We start from the raw sequence: 23093 nt of genomic DNA, 5'->3' as shown, positions 1-23093 counted from the left end.
CCACACTGCCCCCTTCGCGCACTCCTTTGGGGCCCTGGAGAGCCTGGCCTTGCCTAGGGAGGGTGCTGCCCGCAGCGATGACCCCTGCAGGAGCTGCAGGGATCATGGGCAGGTCCCCTGGGAGCCAGCGGCGCGTGTCCCCTAGACACGCGAGGAGGGGACCCTGCCCCTTGGCCACGCCCTGGCCTGCCCTTGCAGGGTGACGCCCGAGCCCTGCTGCGGCAACCCCTGCTGGCCCACCGTCTTCCCTGGACACGCATGTGTTCTCTGGAGACGGCTCTGACCATCATGCTTCTCGGGAGAGGGGGCGCTGGACAGGCAAGCCCCTCAGAACCACCTGCCCTGGGGGTCACGGCTGGAGGGACAGCAGCCACAGGGTGAGGAGCTCAGGCGTCACCGCGAGGCCCGTCCACCCGTGGGACGAGGTTGGTCCCCTGGCCCCAGTGGCACTGAGAACTTCTGTTTCATAAACTCAGACACTTGCGGTCACCCGGCCGGCAGTGCTGGGTCATCACAGTGTGGCTGGGTGGGCACCCGCCTAGCTGGGGAAGCCCAGGCAGCACTCCAGCAGCCGCCACGGGCCTCCCCACCCCAGGCAGAACAAGTCGTGCCCCTCGGGGGGCAGGGGAGCCTCACCTCCCGCTCCAGGTAGGACTTGAGGGACTCGGTCTCGTTCAACAAAGTGACGCTGCATTTCCCTCTGCAAGGCAGGACACAGGAGGGCATGCATCAGAGGAGGCAGGCAGTCCCCCGTGCCCACCCAGGCCCGCGGCACCCAATGTGCGTGCTCCCCGCCCCGGGCCCGCGGCACCCGATGTGCGTGCTCCCCGCCCCGGGCCTGCGGCACCCGATGTGCATGCTCCCTGCCCCGGGCCTGCGGCACCCGATGTGCGTGCTCCCTGCCCCGGGCCTGCGGTACCTGATGTGCGTGGCGGGCAAGGACTCCAGCTGTCTAGACAGGAACAACTCCCGATGCCGCAGCTGGTGCTTGAGCTTCTCGGGCAGGTCCACCATCTCCGGGTTCTCCATCTCCTCCTCTATTTCTCCTGAAGGACACAGAGAACACGTGCTCAGGCCACCGAACAGACCCACCCACTGGTGGCCCAGGCCCCGCCCCCACAGGGCCCCGGCAGGCGCTTGGGCAGCACTGGCTCTAGCCTAGCCGCCCCAGAGGTCCACAGCCTGGGTGTCCGATCAGGAAGGAGGACGTGTCCTGAGCTGGCCAGGGGGAGACGGGGGAGACAAGGCAGCCGCTGCTGCACGTCCAGGGCCGGGGGGCAAAGACCCCACGGCCGTGCCCCGAGCCCTCCCTGCACCGGAACCCCCTCAGGGACAAGCTGCAGGGCCTCCGCGGGCCCAACTCGCCGCGGGCAAGCAGGGGCGGGCATGCAGCCCGGCGCACAGGCACTGGGACCCTCCTGCGAGGGCGGCTCTTACCTTCCTCGCCGGTGTCGGCCCCCGATCCGGTTTTATAGCAGACTGACAGCGCTATACAACAGACAGACAGCGCCCAGACGGCGGGTCAGCCGCAGCGCCCGGCCTGGCTGAGGGGGCGAGGCTGGGGGCAAGGTGGACCCGGCTGGAGCCAGAGGACATCCCACCTAGCTGACCTCGGCCCTGCCCACCCCCATGCCCACGCCGCCCATGCCTCCGAGCAGACCCCAGACCAGTCTGGGCAGCTGGGCCCTCCTCCGTCACACAGACCAGCCTGTCCCAGCAAAGTCGGAGGGAGGCAGACCTTCCCGAGAAGCAGGCCTGGGGGGCTGGGCGGGGGCGGGATGGGTCCCCAAGCCAGATCAGCGGCACACGTGTCCCGCCTGGGGTCCTCGGCTGTCCCCCCAAGGCTGGGACACTTGTGCCCACAGGGAGAGCCCGGAAGTCTGGCACGTGGGGGGCAGCCGGGGGCCTCCAGGATGTGGACTCAGCACAGGCAGGCCTGGGGCCGGGGTGCCCCTGAAGGCAGCGGTGGTCGGGGGCTGTGCAGGGGGGGCGGGGAAAGCCAAACCGGCAGCCAGACCACCCTCCACCCCGAGGCCCACAGGAGGCTACATAGAGCACGCTCGCCCCATGCGGCCTGCAGCCCTCTGCTGCCCCCCTGTGGCAGCCACGCAGGGACCCACCCCGCCCCCAACGCGTCCACAGCTCAGGGCAGCCGGCTGGGCCAGGGGGCAGCCGGCAGGGCCAGGGGGCGGGCGGGCAGCTGGGGAGGCGGCTAGGCCGTGGCTGTCTGGGAGGGGGCCACAGGGACCTGGGCACCCACACTGCGGGCTGTGTCATGCCCTGCCCATCCCTGGGGGCCCCAGGGCAGCCCCACACGAGGGCATCACCTGCGCTCAGACATGGCCCGCAACCCACACTGATCACGCTCATGCCATCCAGGGGCGGCCCCGCTGGCCCGGCAGAGCAGCAAGGAGCCGGGGCCAGAGACAGGGCCCGTGTTACGGCCACAGACCTTGCCCTCCCCATTCTGACCCTGGCCCACCAGGGCTCCCACCATCAGCAACGCAAGGAGCAGCCAGGAGCCATGCTGATGGCATCAGTGGCGGCCGGGGCTGCGGCCAGCCCGTCCTCCCATCCCCAGGAGACCAGGAGTCTCTGCACGGCTCCGGAGCCCACTCCCCAAGGACCTGCAGATGTGAGTGGGCTGCAGTGTCCAGCATCAAGGAACCCAGGGCACCTGGCCCCTGGGGCCAAAACCCCTGCCTCCAGGATCCAGCGAGGCCCGGCCTTGGGCTCAGAGCCGGGGCTTCACCCCACACACCCCACAGGTTCCCCTGAGCTCCGCACTCGCTCTGGGGTTCCTGGAGGACCTGTCCCATGCCCATGGCTCCTCAGGCGAGGGCCACTCTCAGGACAGCTCTGCGGGAGGCCCACAGGCCTGTGGGAGGGCGTTCCTGCTCTGGGGAGGCCCCTGGGCCCGGGGCGTCTGTTCCAGCAGAGCGGGGCGTGAGCTTGTGCCTCGGGCTCCGGGCCCAGAAGCAGCTCTAGCAGTGGATCTGACCACGCAATGGGCGCCCACCCAGCCCGTACCCCTCCTGCCAGAAGGGCCCCCGAGTGTCCTCCCCACTCCCCTGGCACCAGGCCGGGTCCCAGGCATCAGGGTGGACCAACGTCCCCCCAGCCCAGCCCTGCGAAATGGAGGCCCTGCCCTGAGCTGGGTGCGGGGGCCTCCCCACCCCTGCCAGCTCCCGCCTTCAGTGGGACCCACTCCCTGCAGGCCTCATGACCTAACACCTGGCCAAGCCCCCCCGGGGCCTGAGAGCAGGAGCGCCTGTGTGGGCACGGCCACCACCGTGCACGGAGGGCCAGGGCTGTGGTCACTCAGGGCTGGGCACAGATATGGGAGATCACCTGCCATTGCCCACGCCCGGGCCACAGACCCACGGCCTGCCTCGGGGCCCTGACCGTTGGGACAGGGTGGACGGGCCCGGCCCACTAACCCTGCGCCCCAGGACCCACCCGGAGGCTGCAGGCAGCACCGGGCCAGTGGGCGCAGGCTCTCGGGGGCCCAGGGGCCCTGAACCCCACCCTGCCCCTCTGCATACAGCACTGGACAGAGGCTCGTGCCACGAGGACGCTGTTGACAAACGGCACACACACGTGCACGCGGGCCAGAGCCCACGGGTGGGGCCCGCCCCCACCGGAGGCAGGACCAGGCCAGCAAACGACCGGCTGCTCCCTTACGACCAGCCCGGCACCCACCCTGCATGGCCCACCCCAGGCCTGTGACCCCTGCACTGTGCAAGGGACGGTCCACCCGAGGACATGGACCGCACCCCCGCCCCTGGCTGAAGGCCCCGGAACGGGAGCGGCGGGCCCTCCGGGGGCCGGGGCGGCGCGGGCGGCGGACTCACTGGCATGCTTGTCGGCCAGGGCGATGAGGCTGCTGGAGATGTCACGGCGCCGGTAGAAGCACACCACCTTGGCCTCCACGTTCCCGCTGGCCGTCTGCAACAGCAAGGCGGGCTCTGAGCACCCTCGCAGGGGTGGCCCCACGCAGGACCTCGGGCGGGAGGAGGGACTACGCACGCGGAGCCCACGCCCACAGCTAAGGGACCGGGCGCCCCGGCCAGGGGTGGGGGACGCACAGCGGACCTAAAGCCACCCGCACCCCCGCATGCAGGCACCAGGCGGGCACAACTGAGGACGGGGTGCTGGTCCTTGCCACCCCATGAGCAGAGCCCGAGCCTCGAGGGACGCAGGCGTCTGGGCAGGAGCGGCTGCCGTGGCCCGGACAATCAGGCTGCCAAGGCCCACGAGGCCCCAATCAAGCGGCAGCCGGGTCGCAGCAAAACCAGAGGTGCTCGCCTCACACGAAGGAGGCTTTTTTTTTAAACTAACAAGCGTTTACAACGTTTTCAACAATAATACAAGGACTGTATCACAATCTTACTCTTCGTAGAATTTAAAATATGGCAGCATTTGTCACATTAGACTAAACTGTTTTTATGCAAACCATTTAACTTCTAGTTATTCAACTCCAATAAACCAGGAATCTTTCAAGACAATCTTAGGAAGTTTTACGTTAAACTGTTACCGCCTCTGCTGCTTTACGAGGTCACCACAAGGACTTCAGAGAGCACACAGCCTCCCTCCAGCCTATGAGGGATGTGATGGGAACCAAGACGTCTTCAGGGAAAACTAAGGTTCAGAATGTTTGCAGGTGGCGTGCCTGTCCTGAGTGTGGGAGCATGGCCCGTCGGGACGCTGCCTGAAGGACTCAGGCATCCTGAGTTCTGCGAGCTGTGCTTCCCAGACCAAAAAGCCACCCCTAGAAACAGTCTGGAGGTCATCTGCTGAGCTGGGAAGGAGGGGCCTTTGACAGACGCAGACGATCCGGCACTTCAACAGAACAGAGCCAGGAGGACGACCGTGGAGCACCCAGGCTCAAGTCTTCAGGGCCCCGTCGCTAAGCGTGCCCCCGAGCTTCACACCAGCTGTGTGCACCACAGGCTGGGGGGCCCTGCCCGGGAGCAGGTGCCCTGCGGGGTCCTCCACCAGAACAGCAGCATAGCGCAGGGCACGTCCTGTCGGGCTCGGCAGCGCCTACTTGTCCTCCTTGCTGGGCTTCGCGGAGATTCCCGCACCCACACTCTGACCTCACTCTGAAACCTGCCTCCTAATTCCCAGGAGGGAGCCTGCCGGTCCTCTCTGGCCTCTCCTGGCCACCCTCCCCCCACACCCCTGTCCCGAGGGTCTGCCCCCCCACCCCCACAGCAGGCCTTTCCCTTTCCTTTCAAAACAGCAATCTTCTCCAGTGGCACAGACACTTAACTCTCCACGAAAGCAAGGCAGATGCAATACAAACCCAAACTTCTAAGGAGAAAACGCAACAATCCCTTTGCAAGCTCATGAAAGCCCCGAGTCCCGGGAGGGCCAGGGGAGGGGGTGGCAGGCGCAGCTCGAGGAGGGTTTGCGGGGTCAGGGCTTTGCGGGAGGCAGAGGGGAAGGGGTGGCCCTGCAGAGTCGCAGACCCCAACCCGCGCGACGACAGCAGCTGCGCTTTTCTTAAGGAAAGCTGACTGTCCACTTGCTCTCCTTTATGGACAAGCTGTGAAGTGTGGGGACAACCCTGACTGCCACACGCCCCACTTCCCTCCCACCCGTCACAGTTCACTCCAGGGTCTGCTCCACCTGCCCGGACCCCCGCACCACCCCAGGCCACTCCGGGGGGACGGCATGGAGACAGGTCAGCGGCCTGCAGGGCGCCCTTCCGTTGGGGCATCCGCTGTCCTGGGGCTGGATGGGCCTGCAGCTCTGGGAGGAAGGCCATGGGGGCAGGTGGGGTGGGGGAGCGCTTCCCTGGTCACTTCTCCACCTGTCCCTCCGCGAGGCCCCTGTCCTTCTGACCCCTGCTGGCTGGCCGCTGGGCCTCTGGAAGAGCCTCCACTTGGCTGATTTCTCTCTCTGTGATTTCATCCCAGTTTCCGCGATACCTTCCAGGGGTTGCTTCTCACCAAGTCTCCCAGCCCCACCAACCGCAGCAGCGGCCATGCCCCTGACGGTGCCCAGTGCGCCTGGCCTGTCTCCCTCGTCAGCTGTGCCCACATCAGCCCTGTCCCCGGTCGTCATGACAGGCCTCAGGAGGAAGCTGTCCTTACATCTTCCCGCCCACCAGGCCTCTGGCCAAGAGCAGGCATTTCCCTGGGACAGCGGCTCAGGTCTGACCCCGGAGATCACCCTTCTCCACCTCCCCATGCGCTCGAGGCTGCCGGGGTCCCGGCCACTGTTGGGGAGAGCTCTCCGGCTGACCAGTCTGCAGCCCCTGCCTGAGCCGCACTTGCCAGGGCTGCGACCGCCTCTCCAGCTGGGACTGAGCCCCGTGCCCCATGGCGGGGAGGCAGGCAGGGCACGGAGCTGAGGACCAGCCACCCCACGGCAGACGGCTGTGCGCCCTGGCTCCTGGGAGCGGCCTTCCCCCCACCTCACCTGCAGAGCCCCCAGGGTCCGCCTGCCTCGTGGCTGCAGAGGCCACAGCCAGAGAGAGGGCACCACAGCTACCCTGAGACCCCGGCTGCTGCGGCCCCACCGGCCGAGGAGACGCTGGGGGCAGAGGCCTGGCCCCAAGCCGCGCCCCCGACGTGGGGGTGACCGCCTGCTCCCGTCGCAGTAGTGGGCACAGGGGAGCCCTCTCGCCCTATGGCTCCAGCAGGCGGTGAGCAGGGTGCAGGGGAGGCACCACAGGGCCCAGGCTCCAAAAGTGAGGTTGCCCCGCTGCACGTCCTGGCCAGACCCCAGCCCCGGCCTGAGGCCGTCCGGGAGCACCGGCTCACTGCAGCCAGGCTTGGGCTGGGGCTTCGGGGGCCCCCGACCTCCCGCCCACGCCTGATCCGAGCGAGTGTGGTCTTGGGGCTGGGGTGCAGCTGCGGCCAAGTCTGATCCTTGCGGGGTGGGCGCCCTGACCTGCCCGGCGTGGCGGCCCCTCGCCTGCACGGGCGACCTGGCGCTTCCCGGAGAGCTGCTCCGGGGAGCGGGCTGCAGCCACCCCTGGGAACCCGGGAGGGAGAAGCAGCAGGCCCGAAGGCCGCGGACTGAGCCCCGCGGTGGCCGAGGAGGCAGGGCGCGCTCGGCGGGGCGGGGCGTTCTGCAGGGACAGGCCCCTCCCCCTTCTGGAGGCCACGCCCACCGCAGCCCCGGGGGCTGGAAGGGCTCAGGAGCGCCGGCCCAGGACACTGCCGGTGTGCGGCGGGCAGGGGGGCGGTCAGGGGCGTCCTTCCCACACCTTTTCTGCCCACCATGTCCCCCCCTCGGCCAGGCCAGCGGGGACCCCAAGGAATGGGCTCCAGGGAGGACCCCCGCAGGGACGGGCACACGCTACCTTGTTGAGCTCCTCGATCCTCCGGATCAGGTACGGGTTGCTGGAGGAGTTCTCGAAGTAGACGTAGTCTGCAAAGGGTGGGGGGTGGGGGCGGAGAGCATGTCAGCTGTGCGGAGCCCACCCCTCCCCAGGGTCCTCGCTGGGGGGGGAGCATGTCAGCTGTGCGGAGCCCACCACCCACCCACCCGAGGGTCCTCGCTGTGGGCGGGGGGAGGGGTAAGCTGAGGCAGAGTTGCCGCTCCAGGTGGGGGTCCACAGATCACCGCCCTGGGACATATTCGCAGTGGGGGCGGCACCTGGGCCGGATGGGCGGAGGCCCCAGACATCAGCACAGGGGGGCGGCCAGACCCCGCCCCCACTCCCACGCACACAGGCCCGGGCCCTGGCAACCCACCACCTTCCCTGTAAAGACGCGCTGGACAGGGTCCTGGATTCCCACGGGGGCGGGAGGAGGCCGGGCACCCAGGGGAGTGGGGTCCCAGCCCTCAGGTCAGTGCAAACTCCCCTAACAGAAGTTCGTTTCCCCAAAGCCCCAGGGTGGGCGCAGGGAGGCCCGCAGTGGGAGCGGGGTGGGGGGGGGGGCCTGCCCAGGGAAACCCAGGACAGCCACCATCCACCGGCTGCCAGCCCAGCCGTGGCCTGTCGCTGGCCCCGTGGGCATGGGCGCCTGCCTGCCCCGGCGGGACTCTGCTGAGGCTCACACGCGGCCCAGGTGACCCCTGATGGACAGCACCCCAAAGGGGTCACAGGACGGGTGTGCCCGTCTGGGCTGACAGGGTGGGGTCCCCAGGGTAGGCTGGCTGTGTGATGGGCGGGCTTTATCACACGTAGATTTACCCAGTAAAGCCGTTTTTACAAAGAAGCCTCAGATCAACCATCTAAGCTTTCACTCTAAGAAACCAGATAAAAAGCAAATTAAACCTGAAAGAATTGCTCCTACATGTCAGGAACCGGAAACAGCCCACCCGCCCCCAGCGGAGGGACAGATAGGCGCCATGTGTCCGGGGAAGCGTCCAGCTCTCTGGACAGGGGGGCCGGCGGAGGGGCAGGGGCCACACTCCGAGGGCCCCACACTCCCGAGGGCAGGCTTCAAGGTGGGCACAGACATGGGACAGGAGACGGGTGGGCCCAGCGGCCTGACACTGAGCCGCCACGGGGCGCAGGGGGCTGCAGGGACACCCACAAAGGACCTGAATTCAGAAGTAACAGCCTCACAGAGACAGAAAGAAAAGAGAACCACCCCCACCACCAAATGCAGAGGGAAGACTGACCACAGGTCCACTCTCCCCCCGCAGCACTGGAGGAGAGGCCTGGGGCTCAGGAAGCCCCGACACCCCCGCCGGCACCGTGGGGACCACAGCGTGGAGCCCCCCACCCCAGGGCGCAACCTCTGCACGGCCAGGCTGGCAGCCTGGATGGGGCCACACCCCCGGCCCGGGGGTCACAGCGGTGGAGTAAGGACGAAAAGCCACACAGCCACCTCAGCCGACGACACCTTAACAGTTCCTGATAAAACTCAGACGCAAACCAGGAGTCCAGGGAACATCCGCGCTTGCTAGCAGGCTTCTCCAAAATCTACAGTGACGCCATCTTTTCTGATGGAGCCGGAGCCGGGACTGGGCGCCCGCCGTCCCCTGCTGCTCACCCATGGGACCCGGCTGGCTCCACAAGCAGAAAGAGCAAATACACAAGAGGCATGCAGCTTGGAAAGGAAGAGAGAGACATCTCTGTGCAGACGACGTGGCTGTCCACAGAGAAATTCCCAGTCTACCGAACAGCTGCGGGCACTGAGAGGGCGGGGCCTGCTGGATGGACCTCAGTCGCCCGCAGCCAGGCCAGGCCGGCCTGCTCCATAAACCTGCTTTCTCTTGTTAAAAGCAAGCAGCTCCCGAGGGAGGGTTTAGCGAGCTCACAGGATACAAGTCTATCAGAAGCGCCATCTACAGGACTCCCCTGGCAGTCCAGTGGTTAAGGATCTGCCGGCCAATGCAGGGGACGCAGGGTCCATCCTCAGTCCGGGAGGACGGCGCATGTCACGGAGCGGCTAAGCCCACAGGCCGTGAGGACTGAGCCTGAGCTTCGCGGGAGAAGCCACACCGTGAGACCATGCAGCGCATGGAGGAGCCCTGCTCACCACAGCCAGAGAGGGCCCATGGGCGGCAGTCAAGGTCCAGTGCAGCCAAGGCTCAGTAAATTAACAAATGAAAAAAAAATTAAGTACCACTTAATACTTCAGTACTGAGGTATCAATTTAACAATCTACGAATCTTTAAAGATCAAAAGTCCTGTGCAAAGATCTGTGTGCTGAAAGCTACAAAACACTAGTGAGAAAAACCAACAAAGTCTAAATAAGTAGTAACGTATGAGGTATCATTAGAACACAGACCATCAACCTTTTCCGGTAAAGGGCCTGACAGTAAAGACTGCAGGCCTCGCAGGACAGGAAGTGAAACCAAAGATACCACTTTAGGTTATTTATTTACAGGATACATTTCCACAAACATTTTGCCAATGAAATCTAAAATAAAATAATTGAATACACTTTTTGTGATAAAATACTGGTATACTAAGAAATTCTGTTGGGGGGGGCGCGCAGTTCATTTATGCAGGGCTCAAAGTTCATGTGCTTCATCATGAAAACCCAGGGCCACGCTCCTGTTAACACCGGCCCATGCCGTGGCCTCAGCATCTCTCCACACAGGAAGCACCCAGACACCAGTATCCGTCTGCCAGCATGAAAGCTGAACCGAGTACATTCGTGTCAGACGTGCTGAGCTTCCTCTCTGACCTTTCCTTTCAGCGTCTGTGCAGCGAAGGGTCAGCCCAGCAGGCCCCAGGCCAGCCCTGGCTACATGACCAGCTGGGAGGAACACCCTGGACGCCGAGGTGCATGTGGTCACACTGTCTCCAACCCTGAAGAGACGGTGGGAAGTGTGACCTTTTTCCTCTGCTGCTTGTGGCCTGCTGTAAGGATCCTAAGCTGAGGCTCAAGTGCAGCTCTGCCGGGTTCTCAGAATCCTGTCGGCGAAGCACCAAACCCAAAGCTGGGCCGGGCTGGGCCACGGCGGGGGAGGCGCCTCAGAGGTGGGCGGCGGAGCAGCTTCTCAAACCTGGACACCTCCACCGCCCAGCACTGCGGTCTGAGCTCAGAAAACACACCCGCTGCAAACGTGGGTCCGAATGCCGGTCCCATCTCACCTTCCGACAGGAGGATGCAGGTCCCATCTCACCTTCCAACAGGAGGAGCCTACACAGGGCAGCTGGCGATTCAGACAACATCGGCTGTCACCAAAACGAACGCACAGATTTGCAGTAAGTGCCATTTTACGTCCTTTTCAGATGAATTCACAGAAGACCGTTACCAAAGGTGCAGCAAAACTAACGTCCAAAAGCAGTCCGTGTTTGAAATGGCTGAGAGCCATTCCTCTCGCTCTGGGCAGGGCAAGTCAAGAAATGCAGCCTCCGCTTCGGATACAATCACAGACGGCCGAGTCCACGAGGCAGACGCGGTGTACGGCGGACACACAGGCTGGGTGAAGCGGGAGACTTCATGTTCTGCACGAAGCGCCTGCTGAGCAGCGGCCCGGTGTGTTCACACACTTTGCCCGGGTGTCCAGCCAGGCCCCACTCTGTCGACCCATCCCCTCTAACAGGTCTGTCACCACCAGGGTTCTCCGGGGAAGCAGAGCCAACGGCAGGAAGAGGCACATGTGTGTATGACGCACACGTGTGTGCACGCACACACAGAGCGGCTTGTCCCACCAGCCAGCTCGCGTGCATATGGAGGCCAAGAGGTCAGACGATCTGCTGTCTGCGAGCTGGGGGCCAGGACAGCTGGTGGTGAGGGTCGGCCCGAGTCTGACGCCTGAGACCCGGGAGCCCTTGAGCCGCCTGAGGGCAGGAGGGGACGGACACACGGGTAAGAACAGGAGCCAGCCGCTCCCCTCGGTGCTGCGGGTGGGCAGGGAGGGCTCAGATCCAGTGTTGACCTGTCCCAAAGCACCCTGGCAGACACCCCCAGACAACAACCCCCGGCTGCCCTGAGCCCAACCGGGTGGACCCAGCGTCCCAGCAGAGCCCGCGTCCACTGGCACCAGGCTGTTTTCCCAGCTTCTCTGGGCATCTTGGCTGTGCCTGCAGGCAGACTTCACAGAGCCAGGCTCCTGACCCCAGGGCTCCGGGCCCTCAGCCTGAGAAGCCGCCCGCCAGCATGGGGCAGGGATGTCACAGCCAGGAACTGGCTTTTCCTGCCTGGCCAATGTTCTGTGGAGACCCCTGCGTGTCGTCTTCATGGGCTTGTGAGGAGGATCAACTGTAACAGGCCCTCTCTGAGCTGGAAGGTCCGCAGCTGTCCCCACACACACTGTCCCCATGCACTGTCCGCACACACACGCTGTCCCCACACACGCTGTCCCCACACACGCTGTCCCCCCACACGCTGTCCCCACACACACTTACCCACACACGCTGTCCCCAGACATGCTGTTCCTGTGCAAACACACTGTCCCCACAGACGCAGTCCCTGCACACGGTCCCCACACACGCGGTCCCCGCGTGCACACGCTGTCTCCACGCACACTGTCTCCACGCACACTATCTCCACACACACTGTCCCCACGCACACACGCTGTCCCCACACACACGCCGTCCCGGCACACGCTGTCCCCACGCACACACGCTGTCCCCGCGCACACGCTGTCCCCACGCGCACACGCTGTCCCCGCGCACACGCTGTCCCCACGCGCACACGCTGTCCCCGCGCACACGCTGTCCCCACGCGCACACGCTGTCCCCACGCACACACGCTGTCCCCGCGCAGACGCTGTCCCCACGCACACACACGCTGTCCCCACGCACACACGCCGTCCCCACGCACACACACGCTGTCCCCGCGCACACGCTGTCCCCACACACACTGTCCTGGCACACGCACACCGCGAGGACCCGCCCAAGCCCAGCGCTCCGCTCTCCGAGACTCTGACATTACGACGTGGGGGTGTGGTCAGTAATGGCCCCGTGGGCGGGTGGGCGGACAGGTGGGCGTGCGGGCAGACGACCTCACTGTCCGCCGCTCGACTTCGTCAAGGCCCCACAGCAGCCCGAGGACACGGGCAAACACAGCCGCATGGCTCGTTCCAACTCGACTTTATTTATAGGCACTGAGATTTGAATTTCATGGAATTTTCACTTGTCCTAAAGTATTCTTTTCATTTTTTTCCCCTCAATCATTTAAAAATGTAGGACCCATTCTTAGCTCGTGAGTCACAGGAGAACAGTCAGCGGGCCACAGCCTGCCAGGCCCTGCAGGAGGGACGAGCCCTAGAAGAGATGCCAACCCTTCCCCCAAACTGGTATCAGCCACAGTTTCAACGTAATCCCAAGCAAAACTCCAATTTTTTCTGTAGGAAAGTGACTAAGACAATCCCACTTTACATGGGACATCCAAGACAACAGAACAGATGAAATACTTTGGAAGCAGCTTGAAGTCAGGGACTTCCTGGCCGCCCACTGGTTAGCACGCAGCCCTGTCACTGCCCAGGGTTTGACCCCCGCTGGGGGAACGCGGGCCTCGCGAGCTTCAAGTGCAGCTGAAAGGAAAAGGACGAGTCAGAGACGTCCCGCCGGACCCAGGCTTGCTGTGAAGTTACAGGAAGCCACACGGTGCGGGGAGGCAAACAGCTGTGACTGGACAGCCCCAGATCGGGGTTCAGAATGCTAACAGGTGGAGACGGGTCACAGGACACTCACGTGCATAGAGGAAGAAGCCGAGAACCTTCGCCTCCACCGCACACACAAGTGAGCTCAAAGCGCGTCACACACTCACAAGTAAAGCCCGGAACCATAAACACTCTACAAGAACACAGGACAAGGTCTTTATGACCTCGGGGTTGGCAGATTTTATACACAAAATACGTAAATTATAAAAGGGAAAATCTGCACAACGCATATCTAGTAAAGAACTAACATATACCACATAAAACAAAGCCTCACAACTCAGCAGCAAGCTTCTTCCCAGTCTCAGAAACCAGGCAGAGGGCCCGTGCGGACACCTGTCCAGACATTAGGGGGCAAGTCAACAGGTGGAAAGATGCCTCACGCCTCGGTCCAGGGAGACTGGAGGCGCCCTGCTCGCCTGCCAGACCCTCGACAGAGCTGCTGGCCCGATGAGACCCAGCTGGCCACGGTGTGGAGGGCCCGGGACTCTCACCACGACAAATGACACGCACAGCAGAGCGGAGCGCACAGTCACCAGAAGCTGGAAATGACTCTGCGGTGATGCGAACGTGCCCTTCAAACGTCACACTGAAATCCCAACCCTGAAGCCAGCTATCTGGAGGCAGAACCTCTGGGAAGGGCTGAGGGTGAACCCCGGAAGTGGGGTTCGTGCTCTTAGAGACCCCCCAGAGCTCCCTGCCAGGAAGTGGGCTCTCCCGAAACATCAGGTCTGCAGGGGGCAGCCTGGACCGCATCCAGGGACCCACAGCCTCCAGAACTGCAAGGAGCTGCCTCTGCTGTTGACCAGCCTCCGGGCTGGGGCCTCCATACCCGACGTCCCACAGCTGAATCCACCGCGACATGTCCATTCGACAGAACCGACTCTGCAGGCAGAGGAAGGCACTCCCCACACCTGGGCGAGCCCTGGACACGCTGTGTGACACCCTATCGGGGGCGTCGGGAGTGACAGCGTCCCCTCAGGGCTGCGGGCCGGGCTGGACGTGGGGGGCTGACCACAAAGCAAGAGGGAAACCGGCGGGTCGTGCCAGCCGTCTGACCGCTGGGGTCCCCCCCAGCCTGTTGAGACCACACACCTGTCCAAATCAAAGAGCTGAACAACAAAGGGTGTGTAAAAGTGTACTTCGGCAGACCTAGCTTTCGATGTTAAAAATCCCTTAGCCACAGTAATTGCGTTTCTGAAGTCACCACTAACGCTGAATTCTCCCGAGCTGACCCACTGGCCCAGGGCGAGGTCAGGGTCAGGGTCAGGGTCAGGGCCAGGGCCAGGCTCCGGCTCCCGCAGCCTCAGGCCACGCTTTCTTCCGGGATCAGCATAGCACCTGCTCTCTGTGCCCGGCTCGGAGACTGACAGGTGCGTGCCTAGCTCACATCACACCACCGGCTCACGGCTGCAGCCTGCCGGCGCTGAGGGACCCTGGACGCACCTCAGGGCCTCGCTGGGCCCACTGAAACATGAGAACCTCCAATGGCACAGTCCTCAGGCTGGGGGACCGCTCGCTCGCGGCTCCGCTGGTCAGCATTACCCTGAGAGATCCCCGGCCTTACAAACGCAAGCGGCCAGGAGCGACGTGGTGGGGGTTGGGGGGAGGTATGAAGGGAGGCCCCCCCAGGAAGGCGGCGTGACCCCTGGAGGGCCGGGTCGTCAGCACCTCAGGGACGGGATCCCACCAGCCCTGGGCCCGCAGACCCTGCGGGGGTACGTGCAGAGGCTCAGCCCGTGGAGCTGGGAGTCTGCGGGAGCCCGACCCCGACCCCCAGGCCCACCTCCACGCTCACTCCACTCGCGCCCTGTGCTGGCCGCACCATCTCTCTGGCCAGACCTCCCGCACACACACCCCCTGGACGGAGGCCAGGCCCTGCCTGGAGGCCTCCCTCCAGAGGGCGGATGGACAGAGGATGGAGGTGACAGGTGACAGGGGGTTGGGCTGGGCAGCAGGCCTGAGCTCAGACACCCCCAGCTCTCTCTGGGTGAAGGAACAGAACTGTTCCCACCTGGACCCCAGTAAAGGCCCTGCGGTGCGCACGCTGACCCACACACGGACCCGCAGGCCTGAGCTCACACGGTGCCCGCTAGAGCACACCCCCCCCCCCCCCGCCACCCCCGGCGGCCCTGTGTCGACCCCGGTCCCCTCACACAGAATGAGGCCTCCCCCTCCCCAAGGGTCACCCCACCTGTAGCCCAAGGAGCCCCCCCTGCCCGACATCTGCAGACAGACCCCTGGGAGCCCAGGGGGCCGCCTGGACACCCACCCTGTGGATGGTGGGAGGCAGCGGGCCTGCCCCCCGGGGTGCCGGGCATGGACCCCCCCCCAGGCTCACTGCACCCCTCACCCCCACATCCAGCCAGGCGTAACCCAGAGGGACCCGGGCCTGCGACGGGCCAGCTGGGGGCAGGGCCAGATGACGGGCCTCCAAGGTGCTGGGAGTCGATCCTGCAGTTTGAAGCGGGGGAGACGAGCAGAGCTGCTGCCCAGGAGGGTCGTCTCCTCTGGCTGCCCACAATCATGGCCGGGAGGGGCCAGGGGGCTGCAAGGCCCTCCCCAGGCCCCGCGCCCTGAAGTCACCCCGACAGCCCGACGGGACACAGCGCCAGCAGCCTCCTCCGTCCACACGGGGCCCCTGGAGACCCAGGGAAGCGGCCCTGCTGCCCTCAGACTCCAGCCCACCTGCTCCCCAAGGACAGACGGGCGGGGGTGCTGGGGGCACAGAGGCGTGAGGCAGAGGACAGCGCAGACCGCCAGACTTGGGAGAAGGCAGGCTGGTGAGTCACAGGCGGGGCCTGGACCAGGGCCTCAGGGCAGCCCCCAAATCCACACAGTGACCCCAACTTCAGCCCCAGAAGGGGGCCCTGCGCCAAACTCGACCAAGCCCCCCTAAGCCCTGGCAAGTCCAGCACCTATGCCCACACGCCCAGGTGCCCAGCAAGGCCACCGCCGCCCGGCCCGGCCCCAACCCAGGGCCTGCGTCAGACATCCCTGAGCCACAGCTCCTCGCCAATTAACCCCAGACTGCATTTTCCTCTCAGAGGAACGAGAAGGCCCCAGAAGATCCCCAACAAGGGGGCAGGCTGCAGGGCGCATGTACACATGTGCACGTGTGCGTGTGACAGTGGTCCACCCGCTTCCGGCCCAGAGCCCAAGGCTGCCACGGTCCCCAGCCTGTCCCTGCCGCCCCCGAAGTGTGCGCAGCTTTCCCGATTGGCAACGTCTTACCTCGTAAAAAGGTAAACAAACAACCACAAAACCGTTTCCAACAAGAGGGCAGAATACAGACGAGAAAAGATCAGCAGGGGTGACAGGGACACCGTCAAGCTGCCCAGAGGGCGGGGGGTTCCTGTCACCTTTTAAAAGTCGAGCTATCCAGGAGAATAGGTGTTAACACGGGACGACGAGCGAAAAAGGAGAGAAAACAGGGGAGACGGCCACAGCTGCCCACCTCCCAGTGACTGAGGCGCCCGTGGCTCTGGGCCACAGGTCTCCCGTCTGTCCTAGAGCCTGACGGATCAGCTCTGCCTTCATGGAGAGGCAGAAGGAGGCATGTGCAGTGCCCGCAGCTCAGGGCCGCCCCGGACGGGCACCCGCCGCCCTCGTGCAGAGCACATACTCCACCCCCCCGCCCCCGGTTGCGGGACGCAGACCCTGACCCTACCACGGCATCCAGGCCTCGCTCCGCCACCCGCCACCCAAGAGGCCTTCTGTCCAGGCCGGGCCACTTCCTGGGGAAGAACCAGGCCCGGTCCCTCCCAGGCTGACCCACTCCGCCCAGCCGGTCAGCTGGCATGAAGCTGCGGCCGTGCCTTCGCCCCGCCCAGACGCCCTGGCAGGACCTCGCAACAGCCTGCCAGGTAGGACGCAGGACGCCCGGGAGAGGCTGGGCGCCGCGGACCACTTTCTAGTGTGTCCCGCCGTGCGGCATTTGGGACACACGGACGCTGAGACATGCTTTATCTGCAATGCAAACCTAACGGGCGTTCTGTACTTTTTTGTGCTGGATCCAGAGGCTCTGGCGGAGCGTCCCGCGTGGAGATGGCTCAGCCGAACTCTGTCCCTGCGGTGTGCTGAGGCCGGGCACCCTGCCCAGCGGGGCCCGGCCCCGGGGAGAGACGCACATCTGTCTGTCTGGGTCCTGAGAGGCCCTGACGGTGTCCCCCAACCCCAAGCCGGCGGCTCCTCGGGACAGGATGCCAACCTGCCAACACCCTGCCCACCAGCCCTGTGGACCCAGGGGACAGCGCCTCGGGATCCCGTCCAGAGGTGGGGGACGGAACAGCAGGGACCAACCTGGAGTCCAAGGGGAAGCGGCCCTCCGGCTCAGGCCCCGGGAGTGCCTCCGGGACCCTCAGGGGACACGGGGGTCTGAGGCACAGGAAGGCCTGAGTGCGGCCAGGCCCTGGCCAACTGCACAGACAGGAGGCCCGGAGCCCACACGTCGAAGGGGGGAAGCGAGTGCAGGCTGTGGTGCCCACGGCCTGAGAGGGGCACAGACAGCACACAGTGGGGGTCCCACCCTGAGTGGCAGGCAGAGTGCCCCCAGCACCCCACTGCCTCCCCCTCCAGTCTCCATCTGGGAGCTGGGTGCCTCCGTTCATTCATTTAGTCAACACCCCAACGCGGCCCCAGGGCAGAAGCCTGGGAGGGCAGAGGAGACCACACGTGCAGGCACGGTGCTTCTGCCCAGGTAAACCTCAGGGGCACCAGGCAAGCCGGAAGGGTGGGCCAACCAGAGGGGTCTCACGCCGGGCAAGAGAGGGCCTGCACGCAGAAAAGTGGTCCGAGAGGATATGGTGCGGGAGGAGTGTCGACAGGGCAGGCGGGAGACCTGGGCGGGGGGCGGAGGCTGGGGGCTGCCAGCACGGAGGAGGCGAGTCAGTCCCGGGGGGCCCTCCTGCCGCCCTCCAGGTGACTGGCCCCTGCTCGGACAGGCAAGGATGGGAAATGAACAGGCCAGCCCGCTCCCCACGTGTCCACCAAGGGCCTGTGCTACAGCCGACACGGGCCCCCGGTCCCGCGACCACCTGTGAGCCAGAGAGGACAGGGGAGGGCCTGACGGGCTGGTAGGTGTCCTGCTTACCCACTGCCCGGGTGGGGGTGTGTGCCCAAGGTCACGAGGCTGGCCTGGCCCTCGGGGTCAGCTGGCCAACAACAGAGCAGACCGTGCACAGAAGTGACTCGGACAGCGAGGCCAGGGCTGTTCTCAGGCCTGACACGCTCCACCAAAGCCGGGCAAGTGGGCCTCTCAGAACCTCACTTCCCTGTGAATTCACGGACCAGGTGGGAACCCCACGGAAAACCAGCAGTGCAGTCTCCTAGAGCCCCCCCCCCCCAACACAAAGTGGGGAGGAACCAACACCAGGCGCTTCGTGGGACCCAAGGGGGGAAGGAATAGCCCAGGAGGGGAGCCCACAGGGCCTCGGCCAGCTCAGCATCCCGAGCAGGGACCACCTGGCTCATCCACACCCCTGCAAAGCACCTCCCTGCCGCCCTGGGGAAACAGGAAGCAGCAAAAAGTTTGGGGTGTCTTGGAAGCACGCTCACGGTGACCACAGGCTGCTGAGGCCCTGGAGAGGGGATCCCCCAGGACACAGCCCCTAAGCATACTCCAGGCCCAAGCCCTCAGCGGCCCTGGGCTCCAGCGGGATGTGGTCCAACCACCGGCCCGCACCCCAGATCTGAGCCAGCCCCGCACACCGTGGGCCCTCCTCACTCCTGCGCCCCAGAGCCCCCACCCCCGGAGGGCAGCGGGGCCTCCCGCACCACGTGCTCGCTCTGCTGGGGGCGCGGGGCTCTGGCCAGAGACCCGCACAGAAGGGTGCTGGCATCCCCCACAGCTCCTCGCAGACCACAGGCCGCCCCCAACAGGTGGGCACAGCGCCCCCTCCCCCCCGGCTCGGCCCCTGTCCCCGCTGGCTCCAGCGGGGCGGCCCCAGGGGCCCTTTCGTGCCGCGGTGAGCGTGGCCGGGCCGGGGTGGGGGTGGAGGGCAGGCAGCTCAGAAACGATGGAGTGGGGAGGAGAAGGGGTGCGGTGCAGACGAGGGGTGCAGGCGGCCGGGGGGAGGAGGGATGGCCCGGCAAGCCGGCCTGCAGTGGGGGAGGGGCGGAGGCGGGGGAGGGGACCGGAGTGGGGGGCGGGGGGATGGGGACGGAGGGATGGGGGCGGGGGAGGGAAACGGGGGAGGGGGCGGGCGGGGTGCAGAGCGGCCCCGGGGATGGCGAGGCCCGGGGCGGCGGTTTGGGACCGAGGCCGGCCGGGGGCAGAGACGGCGGGGCCGGGCCGGGGGCCGGGAGTCCGGGGGGCCCGGGGCGGGGGTCCGGGGCCCGGGGCGGGGGTCCGGGTGGGGGCCCGGTGGGGGCCCGGCCGCGGCGCATAAAGGCGGCGGCGGCGGCGGCGGCGGACAGGCGGCGGCCTTACCTCCGACCCTGTACATGTTGGCGGCCATGTCCGGCGGCGGCGGCGGGGGCCGCGGGCTGGGCCGGGCGGGCGCGGGGCTCGGCGCGGGCGGCCGGGAGGACGCGGCGCGGGCGCGGGCGCGGGCGCGGGGGCGGGCGGTTTAAGGGGGCCGCGCTGCTCCGCCGCCGCCGCCGCCGCCGAGGCCGCCGAGGCCGCGCAGGGACCGAGGCCGCGGGCGGGCGGGAGAGGAAGAGGAGGGGCCGCGCGAGGGAGGGGCCTGGGCGCCGCCGCGCCCCCCGCGGGGCCGTTTCCCGGGCGCCCCGCCCCGCGCCGCGCGCCCCCGGCCTCCGCCGCCCGCGCGCCCCGCGTCCCCGCTCCCCGCGCCTGGCCTCCGCCGCCCGCTAGCCCCCTCTCCCCGCGCCCGGCCCCGGGGTCTTTGTCCCTGCCCCCCGGCCCCGCCTGGACGGCGGCGGGTCCCCATCCCACCTCCGCGCGGGCACCTCCTCCCTGGACTGCGGCCCGAGGAACCGGCCAAGGGACAGGGTGGCCGTGCCCAGAGGACCCTCTGGGAGGCCCCGCCCGAGAGCGGGGCAGGAGGGGGGGTCCGACGCGGATGGTGGGGGTGGGGGGCGGTGTTGGGGGCCTGGCAGGGGGTATGTGGGGCGGGCTGGCGGTCCGTGCCCAGGACAGCGAGGTGGAAGGGCCGTGGGTGAGGCACCGGCCTGCCCTCCGCAGGCGCGGCAGAACCTGCCACGCTGTGTGGGCTTAAGTCCGAGGATGGCAGTGGCCCGGGCGCTGCCCGCAGGGGAAAGCGGAGGCTGGAGGTGGCGGCCCGGCTGGCCGGGAGCGAGCCCAGTGACGATTCTAGACCAGCCCGCTGCTCGGGGGCCAGGGGAGGGAGGTGAGGGGCCCAGGGTGACTGCCCCATCTGCTTGGGGACATCCCTGTGGGACATGAGGGGACAGAGCCCAGGACAGGCCCCAGGCCCCGCACTTCGTGGAGACTGAGGGCAGCTAGAAGGCAGGAGCTCAGCCCTGGGGCCATTCAGGCAGGCCCCCCTAAGGGGAGGGGGCAGGAACGTCCCCCTCCCCACAGCCCATCCTGACTCAGTGACCTGCGCCACCTCCTCTGGGCAGCGAAGCTGCACCCCGAAGTCTCCGTCCACCAGCACCCACCAAGTTGACCACAGTAAGAACCACCTTGATAAAGGCCCAGGCAGCAGAGAGCCCCACACTTCCCGCCTGTAAAGTGCCTGCTTCTGTCTCCAGGAGAGTGACATCCACCTGCAGCACCACCAGCCTGCCACGGGGAGAAGCAACCAAGGGCGGAGGCTGTCTTCTCCAGGCCAGGGTGGGGGATGGGGGATGGGGGTGAGTGGCAGGCAGGGCTGCCTTTCCCCGGAAGTCTCAGGGAAGCTGCTGGAATTCCAGGTCTCCCCCTCCCAAAGCAAAGCGACATCTACTAAACCCCTGCTCCTCTGCTGGCTTCACACTGCTTTGCCCTCTCCGGACGAACAAGAAAGGGGGATTGGACGCAGGGCCCAGAGCTCACACCAGCTCAGAGGCATGGCAACAGACCACAGGCACCTTGCAGAAAAGACTTCGGAATTCTTGCATTTAGTGGCAGAGCAAGTAGACGCTCAGGAGAGTCAGAGGGCGTGCCACGTGGGACGGGGCAGCCATGTCCAAGACCACAAGGGCAGCAGAAAGAGTGAGGGGCAATGGGAGTCGCCTTCACAGGAGCCCTTTGACCCGAGGTCAGATGTTAGATGACAAGACAGCAGAGTGAGAGCAAGATGTAAGAGCCGAGGAAACGGGTCAGGATCACGCCATTGCTAGGGCAAGAAATGGAGGGGCCAAGGGTGGCGATGACTAGCACGGGGAAGCCTGGAGGTGGTCTGGGGCAAGACCAAGCAGTTAGAACAATCGTTTCTAGTCATTCATCGTTCATTCATTTGCTAAGCACCCACTTCAAGCCACAGGCTTTAGATGCTGGGGGGTAGGGGTGGGGAGGGTGGGGAGGGGCAGTCACTGTCCAGCAGGGAGCAGGGAAGCGGTAACAAATATGACAGTTCAGGCCTGGAAGACAAAGTGATGAGAAGGGTCAGGGGACAAGCGCTCATGGTGGGGCACTGTTTGTTGAGAGGCGGGGCCACTGGTGAGCGAGGGACCCATGGGGGCCTAACGGGGGGTGAAGAGGTCGAGGCCACTGGACAGGGCGGCATCCCTGTGCAGGGCCTGCAGGGCTCCAGGCGACCTGAGCTGACCTTTGGCCCTGGCGGCCACATGCCGAGGGACAGGGACAGCAGCAGCATGTGGAGGCAAGTGACCCCAGTGGAAGGCACAGGGCACAGGAGGCTGCGGTCAGAAAAAGGCTCAAAGACCCACCACAGGCCAGTCTCCCAGAGTCACCTGGGAGACACCAGGACCACAGACCCCAGGGTGAGTCACACGGAGTCCACCTCGCCTGCTCACTCAGCCTCAGAGATGAGAGAGATGCTCTTCAGAAAAACCATGTCACATGCAGCAAGGACAAAAGCTGGCCCCGTTCTCCACAGCAACGTTTGAGACCTGAAGACCAAGTCGGGAGGCTGAGAATACTTAACCAGAGAATCTTGCTCCAGCCTGCGGAGGGTGCCGTCCAGCGGGGGGCAGGGAAGAGATGACAAAGAGGACAGTTGAGGCCTTGAAGACAGAGGGACGAGGGTCAGGGCACAGGGCGATCATAGTGGGGGCACTGGTGATGCAGGCACCCTTGGGAGCCTAACAGTGGGTGAAGAGGTCCCACCCTGAGAGTCTAAAGGCCTTGGGCAAACATTTTTAAACCTAGAGGAACCTGAGAAATAAGGTTCTTTAAAAATGTAAAAGCTGACCTTCCAAGTAACCAATAAGGTTGTAATCAAAACAAAGACAGGGCAGTCCTGGCGGTGGGAAGCTCACCACCGGGGAGCAGGGGGTCAGGTGGGGGGCGCAGGAAAGCCTTGAGGAGGGCAGGGCACAGGAGTGACTGGCCCGTTGGCAGGGCAGGCACAGAGCTGCCAGCGCCCTTCACCGTCCAAAACCCAGCATCAGGTGGAAGGGTATCGCACAAACCCAGTTAACACCCGTCTCTCAATGTTTGCTGTTATTTCTAAAAATAATCTTAAGAGAATCTTGTAAACTTCAGATGAAGAAACATTCATCTAATTTCAGTATCATGTCTTCCCTTAAATTTTTAAAAATTTGAAAGAATTCTACATTTATTCTGTATTTCCATATATCCTCTCATCTCTGCCTGGGCCCTTAGGAATATTGGAACCACCCTCACCTAACATTGACAGCATTCCTCTCGGTGATGAAATTGTAGGCGAGATTTTTTTTTAACTTTATTGCTGAATAGTGAGCAAGTATTCTTGCAAAGCCAATGAAGTCATTTTTCTCAATGGGCAACGCTGGGCACTGAGTGTCCGCAGCCTTTGGGAGGCTATACCGCTCAGGTACCCTGCTGGCCCTGGGGGCCTGTGCCCTGCAAACTAGGCTGGGGGGCACCCCTTTCTGTTTGGGGTGTCCAGAGCGGCCTCTGCTCCTGCTCTGAGCCCCCCGACCCTCAAGCACAGAGGGGTACCAGGGTGCAAGGGAGACCACGCAGTTGGGGGGACCGTCCTCTCTGCCTG

At 65.1% G+C, this 23093-nt stretch overlaps 1 protein-coding gene across 3 annotated transcripts in view; it reads right to left on the bottom strand.

Moving 5' to 3' along the window:
• The window catches only part of MTA1 (metastasis associated 1), a 33089-nt gene extending 13559 nt beyond the window's left edge, over positions 1–19530 (bottom strand). For all 3 annotated transcript variants that reach the window (XM_061159569.1, XM_061159570.1, XM_061159571.1), the window contains exons 1-6: positions 19463–19530; positions 7319–7386; positions 3855–3948; positions 1438–1488; positions 920–1046; positions 637–700 (exon numbers count right to left, since the gene is read on the bottom strand). In XM_061159569.1, the coding sequence (XP_061015552.1) occupies positions 637–700; positions 920–1046; positions 1438–1488; positions 3855–3948; positions 7319–7386; positions 19463–19490 (432 nt within the window). In that variant the 5' untranslated portion in view covers positions 19491–19530. The remainder of the gene's footprint in view (positions 1–636; positions 701–919; positions 1047–1437; positions 1489–3854; positions 3949–7318; positions 7387–19462) is intronic.
• Between the last annotated feature and the right edge of the window lie 3563 nt (positions 19531–23093).

The sequence above is a fragment of the Dama dama genome, chromosome 13, assembly GCF_033118175.1.
Source record: "Dama dama isolate Ldn47 chromosome 13, ASM3311817v1, whole genome shotgun sequence".
Taxonomy (NCBI): Eukaryota; Metazoa; Chordata; class Mammalia; order Artiodactyla; family Cervidae; genus Dama; species Dama dama.
Note: the sequence above shows the minus strand (reverse complement) of the source record. Positions and strands in the feature narration are given on the sequence as shown.